The sequence below is a fragment of the Tupaia chinensis genome, unplaced genomic scaffold, assembly GCF_000334495.1.
Source record: "Tupaia chinensis unplaced genomic scaffold, TupChi_1.0 Scaffold143602_1, whole genome shotgun sequence".
In the NCBI taxonomy this organism is placed as follows: domain Eukaryota; kingdom Metazoa; phylum Chordata; class Mammalia; order Scandentia; family Tupaiidae; genus Tupaia; species Tupaia belangeri.
In genome coordinates, this window is record NW_006203448.1 from 1,727,340 (window position 1) to 1,740,335 (window position 12,996).

General features: G+C 40.7%; 1 protein-coding gene across 5 annotated transcripts in view; it reads left to right on the forward strand.

The window, feature by feature from the left end:
- SETX (senataxin) overlaps positions 1-12,996 on the forward strand; it is a 106,669-nt gene that overhangs the window by 52,428 nt on the left and 41,245 nt on the right. For 4 of the 5 annotated variants that reach the window (XM_027766625.1, XM_006164324.2, XM_006164321.1 and 1 more), the window contains 4 exons: positions 5,032-5,205; positions 8,284-8,516; positions 9,745-9,912; positions 11,399-11,555. In XM_027766625.1, the coding sequence (XP_027622426.1) occupies positions 5,032-5,205; positions 8,284-8,516; positions 9,745-9,912; positions 11,399-11,555 (732 nt within the window). The remainder of the gene's footprint in view (positions 1-5,031; positions 5,206-8,283; positions 8,517-9,744; positions 9,913-11,398; positions 11,556-12,996) is intronic. The other variant, XM_027766626.1, reaches the window with a different exon arrangement.

Here is a 12,996-nt window from a genome sequence, read left to right on the forward strand (position 1 = left end):
CAAGCCACCAGGCTTGGAACTCAAAACCATGGTCAGCCATGTGGGATTCTAGTACCCTCAACCACCATGCCACCTGCCGGCCCCAGAATAAAATAAATCTTAAAAAAAAATTGCCATGTCTGGGGCTCCTACCTCTGTTGGTCATGTGGGATCCAGCTCCTTTAACCACTAGGCTCTGGGGCCAATTCATCTTTTCTTTAAAGTTCATTTATTTCTTTCCTTCATATGGGGTCGGGGCTGGGGGATACATCCTTAATGGGTCTTCATCTACAGTCTTTCCCCAAGCCTTGCAGCCAGCCAGGAGCGTGGACATTCCTTTGACATCCTCACATAGACTTGGGACCAGAGCCTTCCCACATGACTGCCAGCAGTGCATAGCAGTGCCCCGACTCTCTGTGCCACTGTGGCTGGGCCTGGGTCCCATTTCTTAAGTGAAGATTTAGAAATCTTTCTTTGCTTCAAGTTAGAACTAACCAAGTAACCTTCTAGAACAGCGTTCAGTAAACTCTAGCTTGCAAACCTACCTGCCCCATCTCTTGTTTTTGTACTGCCTTAGAGTAAAGGGTGGAAAAAAAATACGGAACAGATATTGTGTCTGGCCACTAGACTCTCTGTGTTTATGCCGCTAAAGCCTAAACTGTTTTCTGTCCGACTCTTTTCAGAAGAATTTGGGTAATCCATTGATTTTTGTGCATGACTGAGGTATAGTGGTCATGTTTAATTTTTTTCCAAATTAAGACCTAATTCAGTACTGTTAGTTGTCATCTTTTCTCCACGGCAATGCCATTAATTGTTGTAAATCTGGTGTTGATTAAATGATTGGGTCTAGTTCTGGAATCTGTTCTTCATTGCATCATTTCCCTACCTTTGTGCCCATATTACATTGCTTCTTTTTTTATTTTAATTTTTATTTATTTATTTTTTGGGGAGAGGTTTTTGCTATAGGGTACATGCACTTGCTAGAAAGACAGACAGACAGACAGAGAGAGAGAGTGAGAAATCACCCCCCAGAGGGGATGGCCATACCGCAATCCATTCTCTTCCATTCTCCTCTTGGGATCTTGGGCACACACACCCGGTGGGAGTTTAAGTCACCAGTTCCGGGACTTGAACCACAGTCAACTGCGTGAGACTCCAGTGACATAGCCATTATGCCAACTGATGGTCCCAACATTGCTTAATTCTTAACCTACCTTTAAAATTAGTTTTAATATTCTCTAGAGCACATCTCCTACTTTGTTCTCCTTCGCATGCCTTGTCTGTTCTCAGCCATTTGCATTTCTAATTTTAGAGGAAAAAAATTTGGGAGAATTTACATATGTGTGTTACAGTTTTCTAATTTGTGAGAAATGTGTGCCATCTTCAGTTCTATAGGTCTAATTTCTTTCAGTGTATTGTTTTCTGTGGAGATATTTCGTATACGATCTTTGGTTGTTTTTTTTCCCCCTCATTTGTAACTATGTCAATGAATGTCTCTAAAAAGTAAGGATTTAATAGAAAACCTCATAATTGTACCTAGCAAGGTTTTTTAAAATATCAGTGTTCAAATGTCCAGTTTTCTCATCAATAACAATTTTTTTCTACATGTTTGAATTCAGATCCAACTTAGATCCACACTGGTTGTTAGTTTTAAAGTTTATGCGTTTATTTCTTCCACAAGCAAGAAGGATAGCACCCCTAGAAACCCAATAGAGTCTCGATGCTGTTGTTCACCCCCAGCTTCAGCCAACCCTGGCTAATCGACATGTGCATGGCTGGTCTCTGGGTGTTAATCCAGAACCTTCTTGTGTGAGTCAGCCTTGTAAAGTGTTGCGTTTTATCTCTGCACCACTGTCTCATTGTCTGGTCTTTTTAGCCTTTGTGAAAATTCACTCATTTGGGGACCAGCAGGTGGCATAGTGCTTATGTCACTGAACTCCCACGTAGTTGACCATGGTTCAGATCCTGGACCTGGTGGCTTAAAACTCACACCGGGCGCAGGTGTGTGTATGCTCAACATCCTGAGAGGACAGGGGATTGGAGAAGGGATTGTGGTGCGTCTGTACCCCCAGGAGGTGATCTCTTGCTTTCTGTCTCTTTCCCTGGCAAGTGCACACACCTTATAGCAAAAAATTCTAAAAAAGTAATTCTCTCATTTTATGTGCACAATTCAGACAATTTGACAGAATCATATATTTGTATATCCCCCACTTCAATTAAGAGACAGAGAAAGGGGTCAACTCTATGGTCTAGTGGTTAAGCGAGTTTGATTCCACATAGCCAACTGTGGTTCAAATCCTGGTCTTGGCAGCTTAAAAGACATGCCAGGTGTGTGTGTGTGCCCCTAAATCCCAACAGAAGGGATTGTGGCTGACCACATGTGTTTTGAATGCTTTCTCCCTTGTCCTCTATGTCTGGTGAGCACATGTACTCTCTGGCAAGTTTAAGAAAAAAGATACATATGGCATTTCCATCTAGTGAGAAGTTTTCTTTACACCCCCTTGTAGTCTGTCCTCCTCTTCCTCCTTCTCCCTTTCAGTCACCTGATCTGTGTGTTGTCTGTTGTTTCCCTAGAATGCCATGTAAACAGACTCCGCCAGTATGTGATCTGTCTGTCTGGCTTTTTCACGTAGTCTAATGCTTTTGAGATTTATCCATGTTATTACATGTATCAGTAGCTCGTTTCTATTGTGAGGGCGCTGTTTGTGTATCTGGATCGTAGTTTGTTTCTTCATTAACTAATGAATTAACTGTGTTCTGCTTTTGACCGTTGTGAATAAAGTAGTTGTAATCTGCATGGACCTAACGTTTTAGATTCTTGCTGGTAAAGATCTAGGGATGGTATTTGTAGATAGTGTAGTAGTTTTTATGTTCAACTTGATAAGAAGATGCTAACCTGGTTTTCAGAGTTGCTGGACCATTTTACATTTGTGCCAGTAATGTGTGAGCATTTCAGCTGATGCATTGCTTTATCAGCAGTTTGTTTTGTCAGTGTGCAGGAACTGACACTGTCGTGTTAATTTGCTTTTCTGGAATGACTAGTGGGGGTGAGCATCTTTTCACAAACTTACTGGCCATTCGTATATCCCTGTCACGTGTCTTTCTGTTCATTTTAGTTGGATTTTTTTTTTTTTTTGAGTTGTAAGAATTCCTTACATATTCTGGAGACAAGTTATTTACCTGATTTATGTATTTAAAATACTTCTTCAGGGGACAATTCCTCACTTTCTCTCTCTGTCTCAGTAGTTTAAGCCTTCTAGTTCTGTTCCTTTATAAAAGGAAGGTTCTTTGCATTGACATATAAATTTTAGAATCAACTTGTCAATTTTGATCGAGATTGCCCAGGGCTATATGCTAGAAAGAGAAAGAGAGTGTGCGTACCCCCCTAGTGGGGTGTGGTCATGCTGTAGTCACTTCTCCATTTCCGCATCCTTCTGGGATTTGGGGCATACATATACACGTATTTCCCAAGCTCTTGAAGCTGGGATTTGAACTTCTCTCAGGCCTGTGGTATCTGGCTCCCTTAACTACAGGCTGTCTCTAATGTGTGTGTTTTTTTCTTTTCTTTTTTAAATAATTTTTCTGCTGTAGGGCATGTGTGCTCACCAGAAACAGAAAGAGGAAAAGATGGCCATGCTGCAATCCCTTCTCTTGGGATTTTGTGCATACATGCACACACACCTGGCATATTTTCCAAGCTACCAGGTCTAGGACTTGAACTGGACAGTTGGCCATATATGGGATCCAGCACCTTAACCTCCATGCCATCTGCTGGACCCCATACCTTGTCAATTTTTATAGAAATGCCTGCTCATATTTTGGCTGGGATTGCTTTGAATTTAAAAGATTCATTTAGAGAACTGACATTTTAACAGTATTGAGTTTTTAGTCCTAGATATTAGTATATTCATTTATTTAGATTGTCTTTAGTTTCTTAAGCAGTGTTTTGTATCTTTCTGGATTATAGATTTTTAAAAAATATTTATTATTGTTAACATTATTTTTTTATTTTACATTTTTTTAATTATCATCATAATCTTCTTTATATTACATTGGATTACATATAACTTTACAGTGTATTACATTGTTTTATCAAAAGGGAATGCCATGCATGCCAGTCAGTACAGAGACATTAATCTCCCCGCTTCAACATTCAGTATCTTTTCTATATTTTCCCCGATCATTATTATTATTATTCTAATTATTTTTTAAAACAATCGCTGTTTCTCATTTTGCTTGTAAAAATACTTTGCCCATCATGAAATACTTCAGACCAATCCAGTTGAGAATACTGTACATGTCATCATCAACAGTTAATAAGCCATCTCTGTTTAATATTATTTTTCACATGAGTTTTGCCAGAGAAAGTCAGAGAGGGAGAGGGAGAAAGCAAGCTGCCAGGTCTGGGACTCAAACCATAGCCAGCCATGTGGGAATTCCAGCACCTTAACCCCATGCCACCTGCTGGCCCTGGGTTGTAGGTTTTTCATGTTTTACAAAAATCATCCAAGTTTTACTTTGTGTTGGTGTTGGTGATACCTTCTACCCACTCCCAGTCCTTAGGTGCTTTTACTTTAGTACGTTACTGCTGCGTTCAGCAGTCGGCACTGAGCTTTATGTTAGCGCTTGCTTTGTTTCCCCAGTCCCACTTAGTTTACAACTCTTTCTCTCCCTTTAGTGAGTTCACAATTCTTACATGTACTTGAATCTGTTTGCATTTTCTCCTAGGATTTTGAAAGTGGGGAGCTACTGTGAGAATCTCTTGATTAAACAACAGAATTAACCTTGAGGAAGAAAATGTGTTAGCTGCTTTGCAGTAGTCTGATTTTATCTATTTTGGCTTTATAGTAGTTTTTAAGCAAATATTATAACAGTCCATAATTGATATTTAAAATTTTTAATTGGATTTTATTAACATTTTTAAGTATATTCACAGATCATTAATATTGTATTCTTTTGAGCTGGGATAAGAATTTACCTTTTTTTAAGTTAATTTTATTTAAAATAATCCTTCCAGTATTCTAGAAACGCTGACCTCTTGTTATTTCATAGTTTACCTGGAGGAATGTGAACTGGCCAAACAGGTTCATCCAAAGGAAAATGATTTGGTGTTTTTGGTTCCCGAGAGATTAAATGGAGAGAAGAAAGAGAGAGAGAGAAATCACGTCCAAGATCTCCACGAGTATCATTGTGGTTTTGTTCATAAATTCCGCCGCACTTCCGTCAGTAAGTAGCTAATGAGGCGTTGGAGAGAACCCTGCCAGAGGAGATGCGTGGAGCTTCTGCTTCCCCGCTGAAGGGTGCTTTGCCAGCTGTACGTTGCTCCACAGTCCCCAAGCATGTGTTCGCTTTGTTAATTATTCGCCGTTCAGAATCCCTGCTTTTGTTTTCCAGATTCACCTAGGAAAGGCCCTATATTTATTGCTTTTATTTATTTATTTATTTGTCAGAGGGTACATTGCCAGAGAGAGGGTCAGAGGAAAAAACACCCCCTTCCAAGTGGGGCATTGTCACACAGCAGTCCTGTTCCTCCATTTCTCTGTCAGGGTTTGGGGTCACATGCACACATGGCTAGTGTGATTTTCAAGCCACTGGGGCCAGGACTTAAACCATGATTGGCCATATGTGGAGTCTGGCTCCCTTAACCTTAATGGGACAAGCCCAGTCTAACATTTTAAAAGCTTTCTAATGTCCCCTTATTCCAGGGTATTCTTTCATCTGTCTTTGTATTTGTTATAAAATAAGAGTATTTGCAAACCATCTATTATCTTTTTTTTTGGGGGGGGGAGGGGGTGGTATATGCAGCACCCCCTGGGGAGGGTGGCCATGGTTCAATCTATTTTCCTCTTGGGATTTTGGGCACCCATGCACACGTACCTAGAATGTTTTTCCAGCCACTGTGTCTGGGCCTTAAACCACACAATCAGCCATGTGGGATCCAGCCACCTTAACCACCATGCCACTGGCTGGCCCATGTTTGTCATATCTTAATCACATTCCAACCTTGATTTTGTGGCTTATTACTGATAAAGCCAAACACAAAAATCATTGTAAGGCAGCTTAAGGAATCTACTATTTCTATAACTCTCATCCATTGTATTAGGAACTTCTCTTTCTAAAGTAATGAAATAGCAAATCTGTGTTAGTCTGACTTAGTGAACCCTACTGTGTCATGGGCAGTGTGTCTGGGCCCTCCTGTGCAGCTTGTAGTCTTCCCCAGAGCTCTGCATGGTAATTGGAATTAGTCTTTGCTCATCAGGAAACCATGGCTGAAAGGTAGTGTGTAATCTAGCCCAGTCGTTGGCAATACTCAGGGTCAGTCTAGAAATGAAACCTGTTTTTGTTTGACTGCAAGGTCCTCATTCTTCATTTTACGCTAAGCTGTGTTTTTGACATTTGCAATTTCCTTAGTCTTGGTTACATGAAAATAACATTTCATTATTCCTTTTCTTTTTTTGCACCGTATATTGAAAGTAGCAACAAAGTTCCTCGGGCTCCAGCTTCACTCTGCATTATAGTCGGTGTGCTATCATTAGAGCTTAATTCTTTCTGTAGAATGCAGTAAGAAGAGTTGCAGTAGAGATACATGGCTTAATCTGTGCTTTTGGCTCTTGCAGATGATTATAGTACTTGCCAAATTACATCCCCAAGATGGTCTCCTTCCCTGAACTCTCATGGATCAAAACTGTCTGTCTGATGTCTCCATTTGGAGATCTGTTAGACATATCAAAAATGAACTAGTCTAAAAATGAACACTTGATTTTTTTTTTTTTTTGGCCTGACATGACATCTGCTTTTAAGTCTTCCCCATCTGGGAAAATAGGGCTGCCATTCTTTCGGTTGCTCAGGCCAGAAACCTCACGCTTGGGATCCCTTGTTTCTCTCACAGCCCATGTTGAATGTGTTAGCAAATCAGTCTAGTCTCCCTTTGCTGTATATCCCAATTCTAGTCCTCACCTCTTCTAGTACATCCTGGTCTAAGCCACCATTACCTTTTTACCTTAATAGATTACTGCAGTAACTTTATAAGTGTTCTTTTTGTTTCTGTACATTTCCCATTTCACTTTATTCTTTCTCAGAGTGATATTTTTTAAAAAAGAATTATTAATTTTTATATATTAATTCGTTTATTTTAGTTTGATCAGAGAGAGACGGAGAGAGAGAGCAAAAGTGAGAAAGCAAGCCGCCAGGTCTGGACTCGAACCGTTGGTTGACCATGTGGGAGAGTCCAGTGCCTTAACCACCATGCCACCTACTGGTCCCTTTTTATTAAATTTGCTAGAGGGCATATATGTTCACTAGAGAGAGGCAGAAGGAAAATGAGAAAATATTCCCCCCGCTAAGGATGGTCACACCACAATCCCTTCTCCGTGTTTTTTGTTGAGATTTTAGTTACGGGCACACACGTGCATGGCATGTTTCTCAGTACACCAGGTTGATGCTTGAACTCCACAGTCGGCCAGATGGGGTCCAGCAGCCTTAACCAGCCACTGTGCTGCTGGCTGCTACAGGAGTGACCCTTTTAACGTGTGAGGTAGAACATTTACTTTCTTACATAAAGCTACCCTGTGGCTTTCTCCCTGACTCTGAACAGAGCTCAGGGTGATTCTTGGTCTGCGGAGCCTAGAAAATAAAGCCCTAGCTTACTGTCTGACCCATCTAGCATTCTTCTTCCTATTTTTTTCTTCCGGTCTACACTAGCCTTCCCTCTGTGTATTTTTTTTAAAGAATTATTTAATTGTATTAATCATTATTATTTTTTAATTTCACCAGAGAGAGAGAAAGGGAAAGTGAGAAAACAAGCCTCCAGGTCTGGGACTTGAATTGTGGTCAGCCATGTGGGAGTCTAGCACCCCAACCACCATGCCACCAAGTCCCCAGCCTTCCCCCTGGCTCTTAATACCCCTAAAACATCTCTGCCTGCTGGTCTTTGTAAGTGCTGATTCTCTCAAGTCTCTACTCAGATGCCACCTCATGAAGAAACGTTTCCCAAATGAGCCTGTCTGCCTCCCTCCTGTATCACTTCCTGTGTACCTCTGTTCCCCATCACCTTCTCATCCCTTTCTCTACTTTCTTCATAGAACTTATTGCCGCCTGACATATTTATTTGGTTATCTGCCTTCTTGACAAATAAGCCTGTGGAGGACAGGAGCATTACCTTTTCCTACAAAGCATTCAGGAAATATTTTTTGAGTGGATTACTTAAATAATATACCAAAAATGTTATAAAATACTCACTTCTGAATAAGCTTCTTAGTTGGACAACATTACCCTGAAATTGTTTTTTTTTCTTCTTGGTAATAGTGCGTAATGGGAAATCTGAGTGTTCCCTTTCCATCCAGACTCAAGATAACTTGGCGGCCAATTTAAATGAACTCGTGAAGTGTGTTGTAATCAGTTCTCTGGTAACTACCCAGAGGAAGTTGAAAGCCATGTCTCTGTTGAGTGGTCGGAACCAACTGGCCAGAGCTGTGCTGAATCCAAACCCCATGGACTTCTGTACAAAGGATTTACTGACTACAACATCTGAGAGAATTGTGAGTGATGGTCATACAGTACCAGGGAAAGTCAGGCTAGCTCATTTCAGAATGTAAAGAACGTCCTTTTTAGCTGCTACGTCCTCCTGCGTGTCTACAGCAATGTGTTCCTGGGAGTGCACAGTGATGTTGAATGCCTGTCGTTTTCTGTAATACTGCCCAGTATGTGTTTGGCTAATGAGTCCACCTCAGTAAAAAAATAAAGGTTGAAAATATGCTAGAAGACCAGCAGTAAATGCTAGGTCAGTGTGCTCTTTACATGTTCTTTAAGAGGTCAGGATTCAGGTGTTAAGAGTCTCAGGGTTAGTGGTGTTAATTTTGTTTTCACATTCAGCGGTACTGCATTTGCAAAGATGAAGCTGTCATCTTGTGTCAGTTATTTTACACTGTAAGAGCTTTGTATAAATTTCAGGAAATTAACTTGGAAATGCGAAAGGAAACTAATATTTTATGACTTTCTGTGTGCTCAAGCTTTCAAGTGCATTATCTGTCAGTTCTCACCTTTTAAGGAATCACAGATTTAATGATTGACAGGTCGTGAGTCAGAGAAGTTAGGAGTTGAGTGACATGGCTTGTAAATTAAAACTGAGGTTTAGACTCAGAGATTATTCTAAAATCCCTGTATTTTCCACTCTATCACATTGTGTTAGAAAATAAATGGTGTTGGAATGTTTTTACTAAGGAGAGAATTGAGTAAAATGAAAAGAAAGATTAACTAGAAGAAAAACATAAATTAGTAAATACAATTTAATTGTGATCATCTTTCTAAAAATCACAAAACAAAAATAGAGTTGTATTTATAAGGTCCTGAAGCCTACAGATGCTAATGAGCAATGAGCAAATAATTAGCTTTCTTTCCTATTAGTGGTTTTTAGATTAAAGGTCACTTTGGGGTCTTGCTGACCATAACAATGCTTTTGTCTGACACAGATTGGAGGAAATTTGTTTTTTTTTTCTTTTAAAAATATTTATTTATTTAATTCCATTTGTTGTTATTTCTTTAACTTGACCAGAGAGTGACAGAGGGAGAGAAAGGGAAAGTGAGAAAACAAGCTGCCAGGTTCCGGACGCATCATAGTGGGCCATTTGGGAATCCAGCATCTTTAACCAGCACCACCTGCTCGCCCCCAGATTGGAAGAAATTCAGACGGGTGTTTTTTGTTGTCTTCCTTTCATATGGCACTACAGAAAAAACAACTCATTCTCACAAATGTCTTTTCTTACATAGATTGCTTATTTAAAAGATTTCAATGAGGACCAAAAGAAAGCAATAGAAACTGCATACGCCATGGTGAAACACTCACCATCAGTTGCCAAAATATGTTTGATTCATGGACCACCTGGAACAGGAAAGTCGAAAACTATTGTTGGCCTCCTATACCGCTTGCTGACAGAGGTAGGTATGGAGGAGGGCACTGATGCTGTAAACTGGGTGCATTCTTGTAGTTCACTCGGATTTGCTGACATGTAGATGAAGACTCAGATACCCTTTCCCCCTTTACTTTTGCATATATTTTTCATGTTGCATAGTCCTGTAAGAGAAAGTGGCAGAGAAAGTGGAGCTTGTAAGAAGTAAAAAGCAGAAAACAGTGTCTCATAGGAAACAAAGCCAAAGGGCTAGAGTGGTAGACTTCAGGCTTCATTTTACGGTTGTCGCCCTTGTCTATGGGGCTGCGTTCCAAGACTTGCCGTAGGTGCCCGAAGCAGTGGATGTCACCAGACTCAACATGTGCTGTGTTTTCCCCCTTTACATTCATACCACATGACTATGATAAAGAGATTAACAATAACTAATAATAAAATAGAAAATTACAACACTATCTCGGCATCATTACTTTTTTTAATACACATTCTTTATTATTTGTTTAATTTAATTTTAATTTTTAAAATTTGACCAGGGAGAGATAGAAATAGAGAGAGAGAAAAAGAACAAGCCACCAGGTCTGAGACTCGAACCAGGGTCGGCCATGGGGGAGTCCAGCGCCTCAACCACTGCACCATCTGCTGGCCCCGGCATCATTACTCTTGCTCTTTGGGCCCATTAGTAAGTAAAATAAGAGTGACTTGAACACTAGCACTGCGATACCGCAAAAGTCAATCTGTTAACTGAGATAGCTGCTGAGTAACTAATGGCAGGGAGCATGAAGAGTGGGGATACACCGGAGAGAGTTTTCGCACCTCCCTGATGGGACAGAGTGGTTTCGGGCAAGATTTCATCATGCTATGCAGAACAGCATGCAATTTCATATGTGTAAATTGTTTATTTCTGGAATTTTCCTTTTTAATTTTTTTAGACTGGTTGACAGTGAGTAACTAAAACTGGATCAGGGAAGGCTCCTGTAGGCTTATCTAACACCAGGAAATAATTTTTTCTTCTTTTTCCTTTTGCTTTAGGGTATGTGTGCTTGCCAGAGAGAGAGAGAAAGTGAGAAATCACCCCTGGGGGCATGGGCATGGTGCAGTCCCTTCTCCATTCTTTTGGGATTTGGGGCATGCATGCACACACACCTGGTGTGCCTTTTAAGCTTCCGAGTCTGGGACTTGAACCACACAATCAGCCATGTGATATTCATCTGCCTTACTTTCCATGCTACCTGCTAGCCCACCAGGAAATCATTTTGAATATTTGCCAGACGACATTTTGTTTTGATTGAATGTTAATTAAAGTAAATGGGTGGCAGAGTAAGGCTTAGCATAGTTAGGGTAAATTTTATGACAGTAACTTTAATACCAATGCAGGATGTAGATGCTTTTATTCATTTTTAATTTTATAGTGGGAATGTTCAAACATACTTGGCAGTAGAGAAAAACCTTTTAAAAACTATATGATAGCCCTCACTGGTATTTTTGTTTGTTTGGTGTGTGTTTGTGTCAAATTGTAGAACCAGAGGAGGGGGCATTCAGATGAGAATTCAAATGCCAAAATCAAACAGAACCGTGTCCTTGTGTGTGCACCTTCCAATGCAGCTGTCGATGAACTTATGAAAAAAATTATCCTCGAATTCAAGGAAAAATGTAAAGACAAGAAGAATCCTTTGGGTATGATACCTTTGTGGATTTTCGATTAGTTTATGTGTGTGTGTGTGTGCGTTACTGTGGGCACCTATGAATAACAAGGAGCTAGCCGGTCCGGTAAGGCCTTCCCTGAGAGCTGTGTGCTGTATGTAACTAATGGTTCACGTGGTGAGCAACGCATTGAGCCGTCATGTGTGCCGGGCACTGCCGAGAACTGACATTCAACAGTGAGACCTTCACGGAGACGTGAAGTCTAATGAGGAAGTAGACAGGGCAGTGGGCAAGTAGAGAATGTTAAGTTCCATAGCAGGGCTAACACGTACGAGTGTTTTCAGACACCATAGAGGGACCCCTGATTTAGAAGGTTAGGGAAGGCTTTTTGAGAAAACGATGTCTGTGATAAAACCTGATGAACAATTAGGATGTAGCCGTGGGAAGTGACAGAGGAGAGGACTCAGGTGAGGTCACTATAAATAAAAACGACTGGGGCAAGCGGCTTCAGGTGGTTCAGTACAGTTAGAACGTAATGAGCTCTACGAAGCCAGTGTTTTGTTTCCCCGCCATTGAGGGCTCATGTGCTCGCTGGAGAGAGTGCCAGAGAGCACATGTGCACGTATTACCTCCTTCCTGCTCTGCTTCTCCATCCCCTCAGGATTTGGGGCACACAGGCACATATGCCTGGAGTGTTTTCAAGCCACTGTGACTAGGATTTGAACCGTGGTTGGCCATGTAGGATCCTGCTCTCTGTGTATTACACTGGGCCCAAGGCAGGAGTTTTGACCTGTCCATTGCTGTGTCCTCAGGGCATAGAGCAGCGCCTGGCATTCAGTTGAGACTCACTCAGTAGGTGTTCAGCGATCGAAAAGCTAGAGGATTTGGGGTTGGTGAAAGATGAAACTTTCAGTTTCGCACTGGGCTGACTGGTCACAGTGAAAGCCGTCATCATGGGCAGTTACTGGACACTTCCCTGTGTCAGTAGCCCTCACAGTAGTCCTGTGAGGTAGGTTTTAAATAACTACTGTCTGCATTTTGCAGGTGGGGAACCTGATGCATAGTGATAGCAAAACTATGGGAATGATTTTATTTTTCAGTAGAATTAAAATGAAAGTGAAGAGTAGATTGTTTTAAATAATAGAGACTCCAAATTTAGTAGTTTAAATATGACAGAAGTTTACTTGTTTCTTATTCAGAAGCCCAGATATAGGCATTTTAGAGGTGGTATCAAATGGTGAACATTCTTATACCTGTGCATCTTTCTCCATTGCGGGTATAAAATTGTTTCTTGCCGTAGATAAGTGAGTTGAAGTAATTCTCTACAACACTTAGAAGGGGTGCGACGGAGGACAGCATTCTTAGTTGTGTCTCGTGTGTATATACAGATTTCTAGGGCAGTACTTTACAAATCGTGGTTGTAACCAATTAGAGGATTATAAAATTATTTTAGGGAGACTAATAAGTATACTTT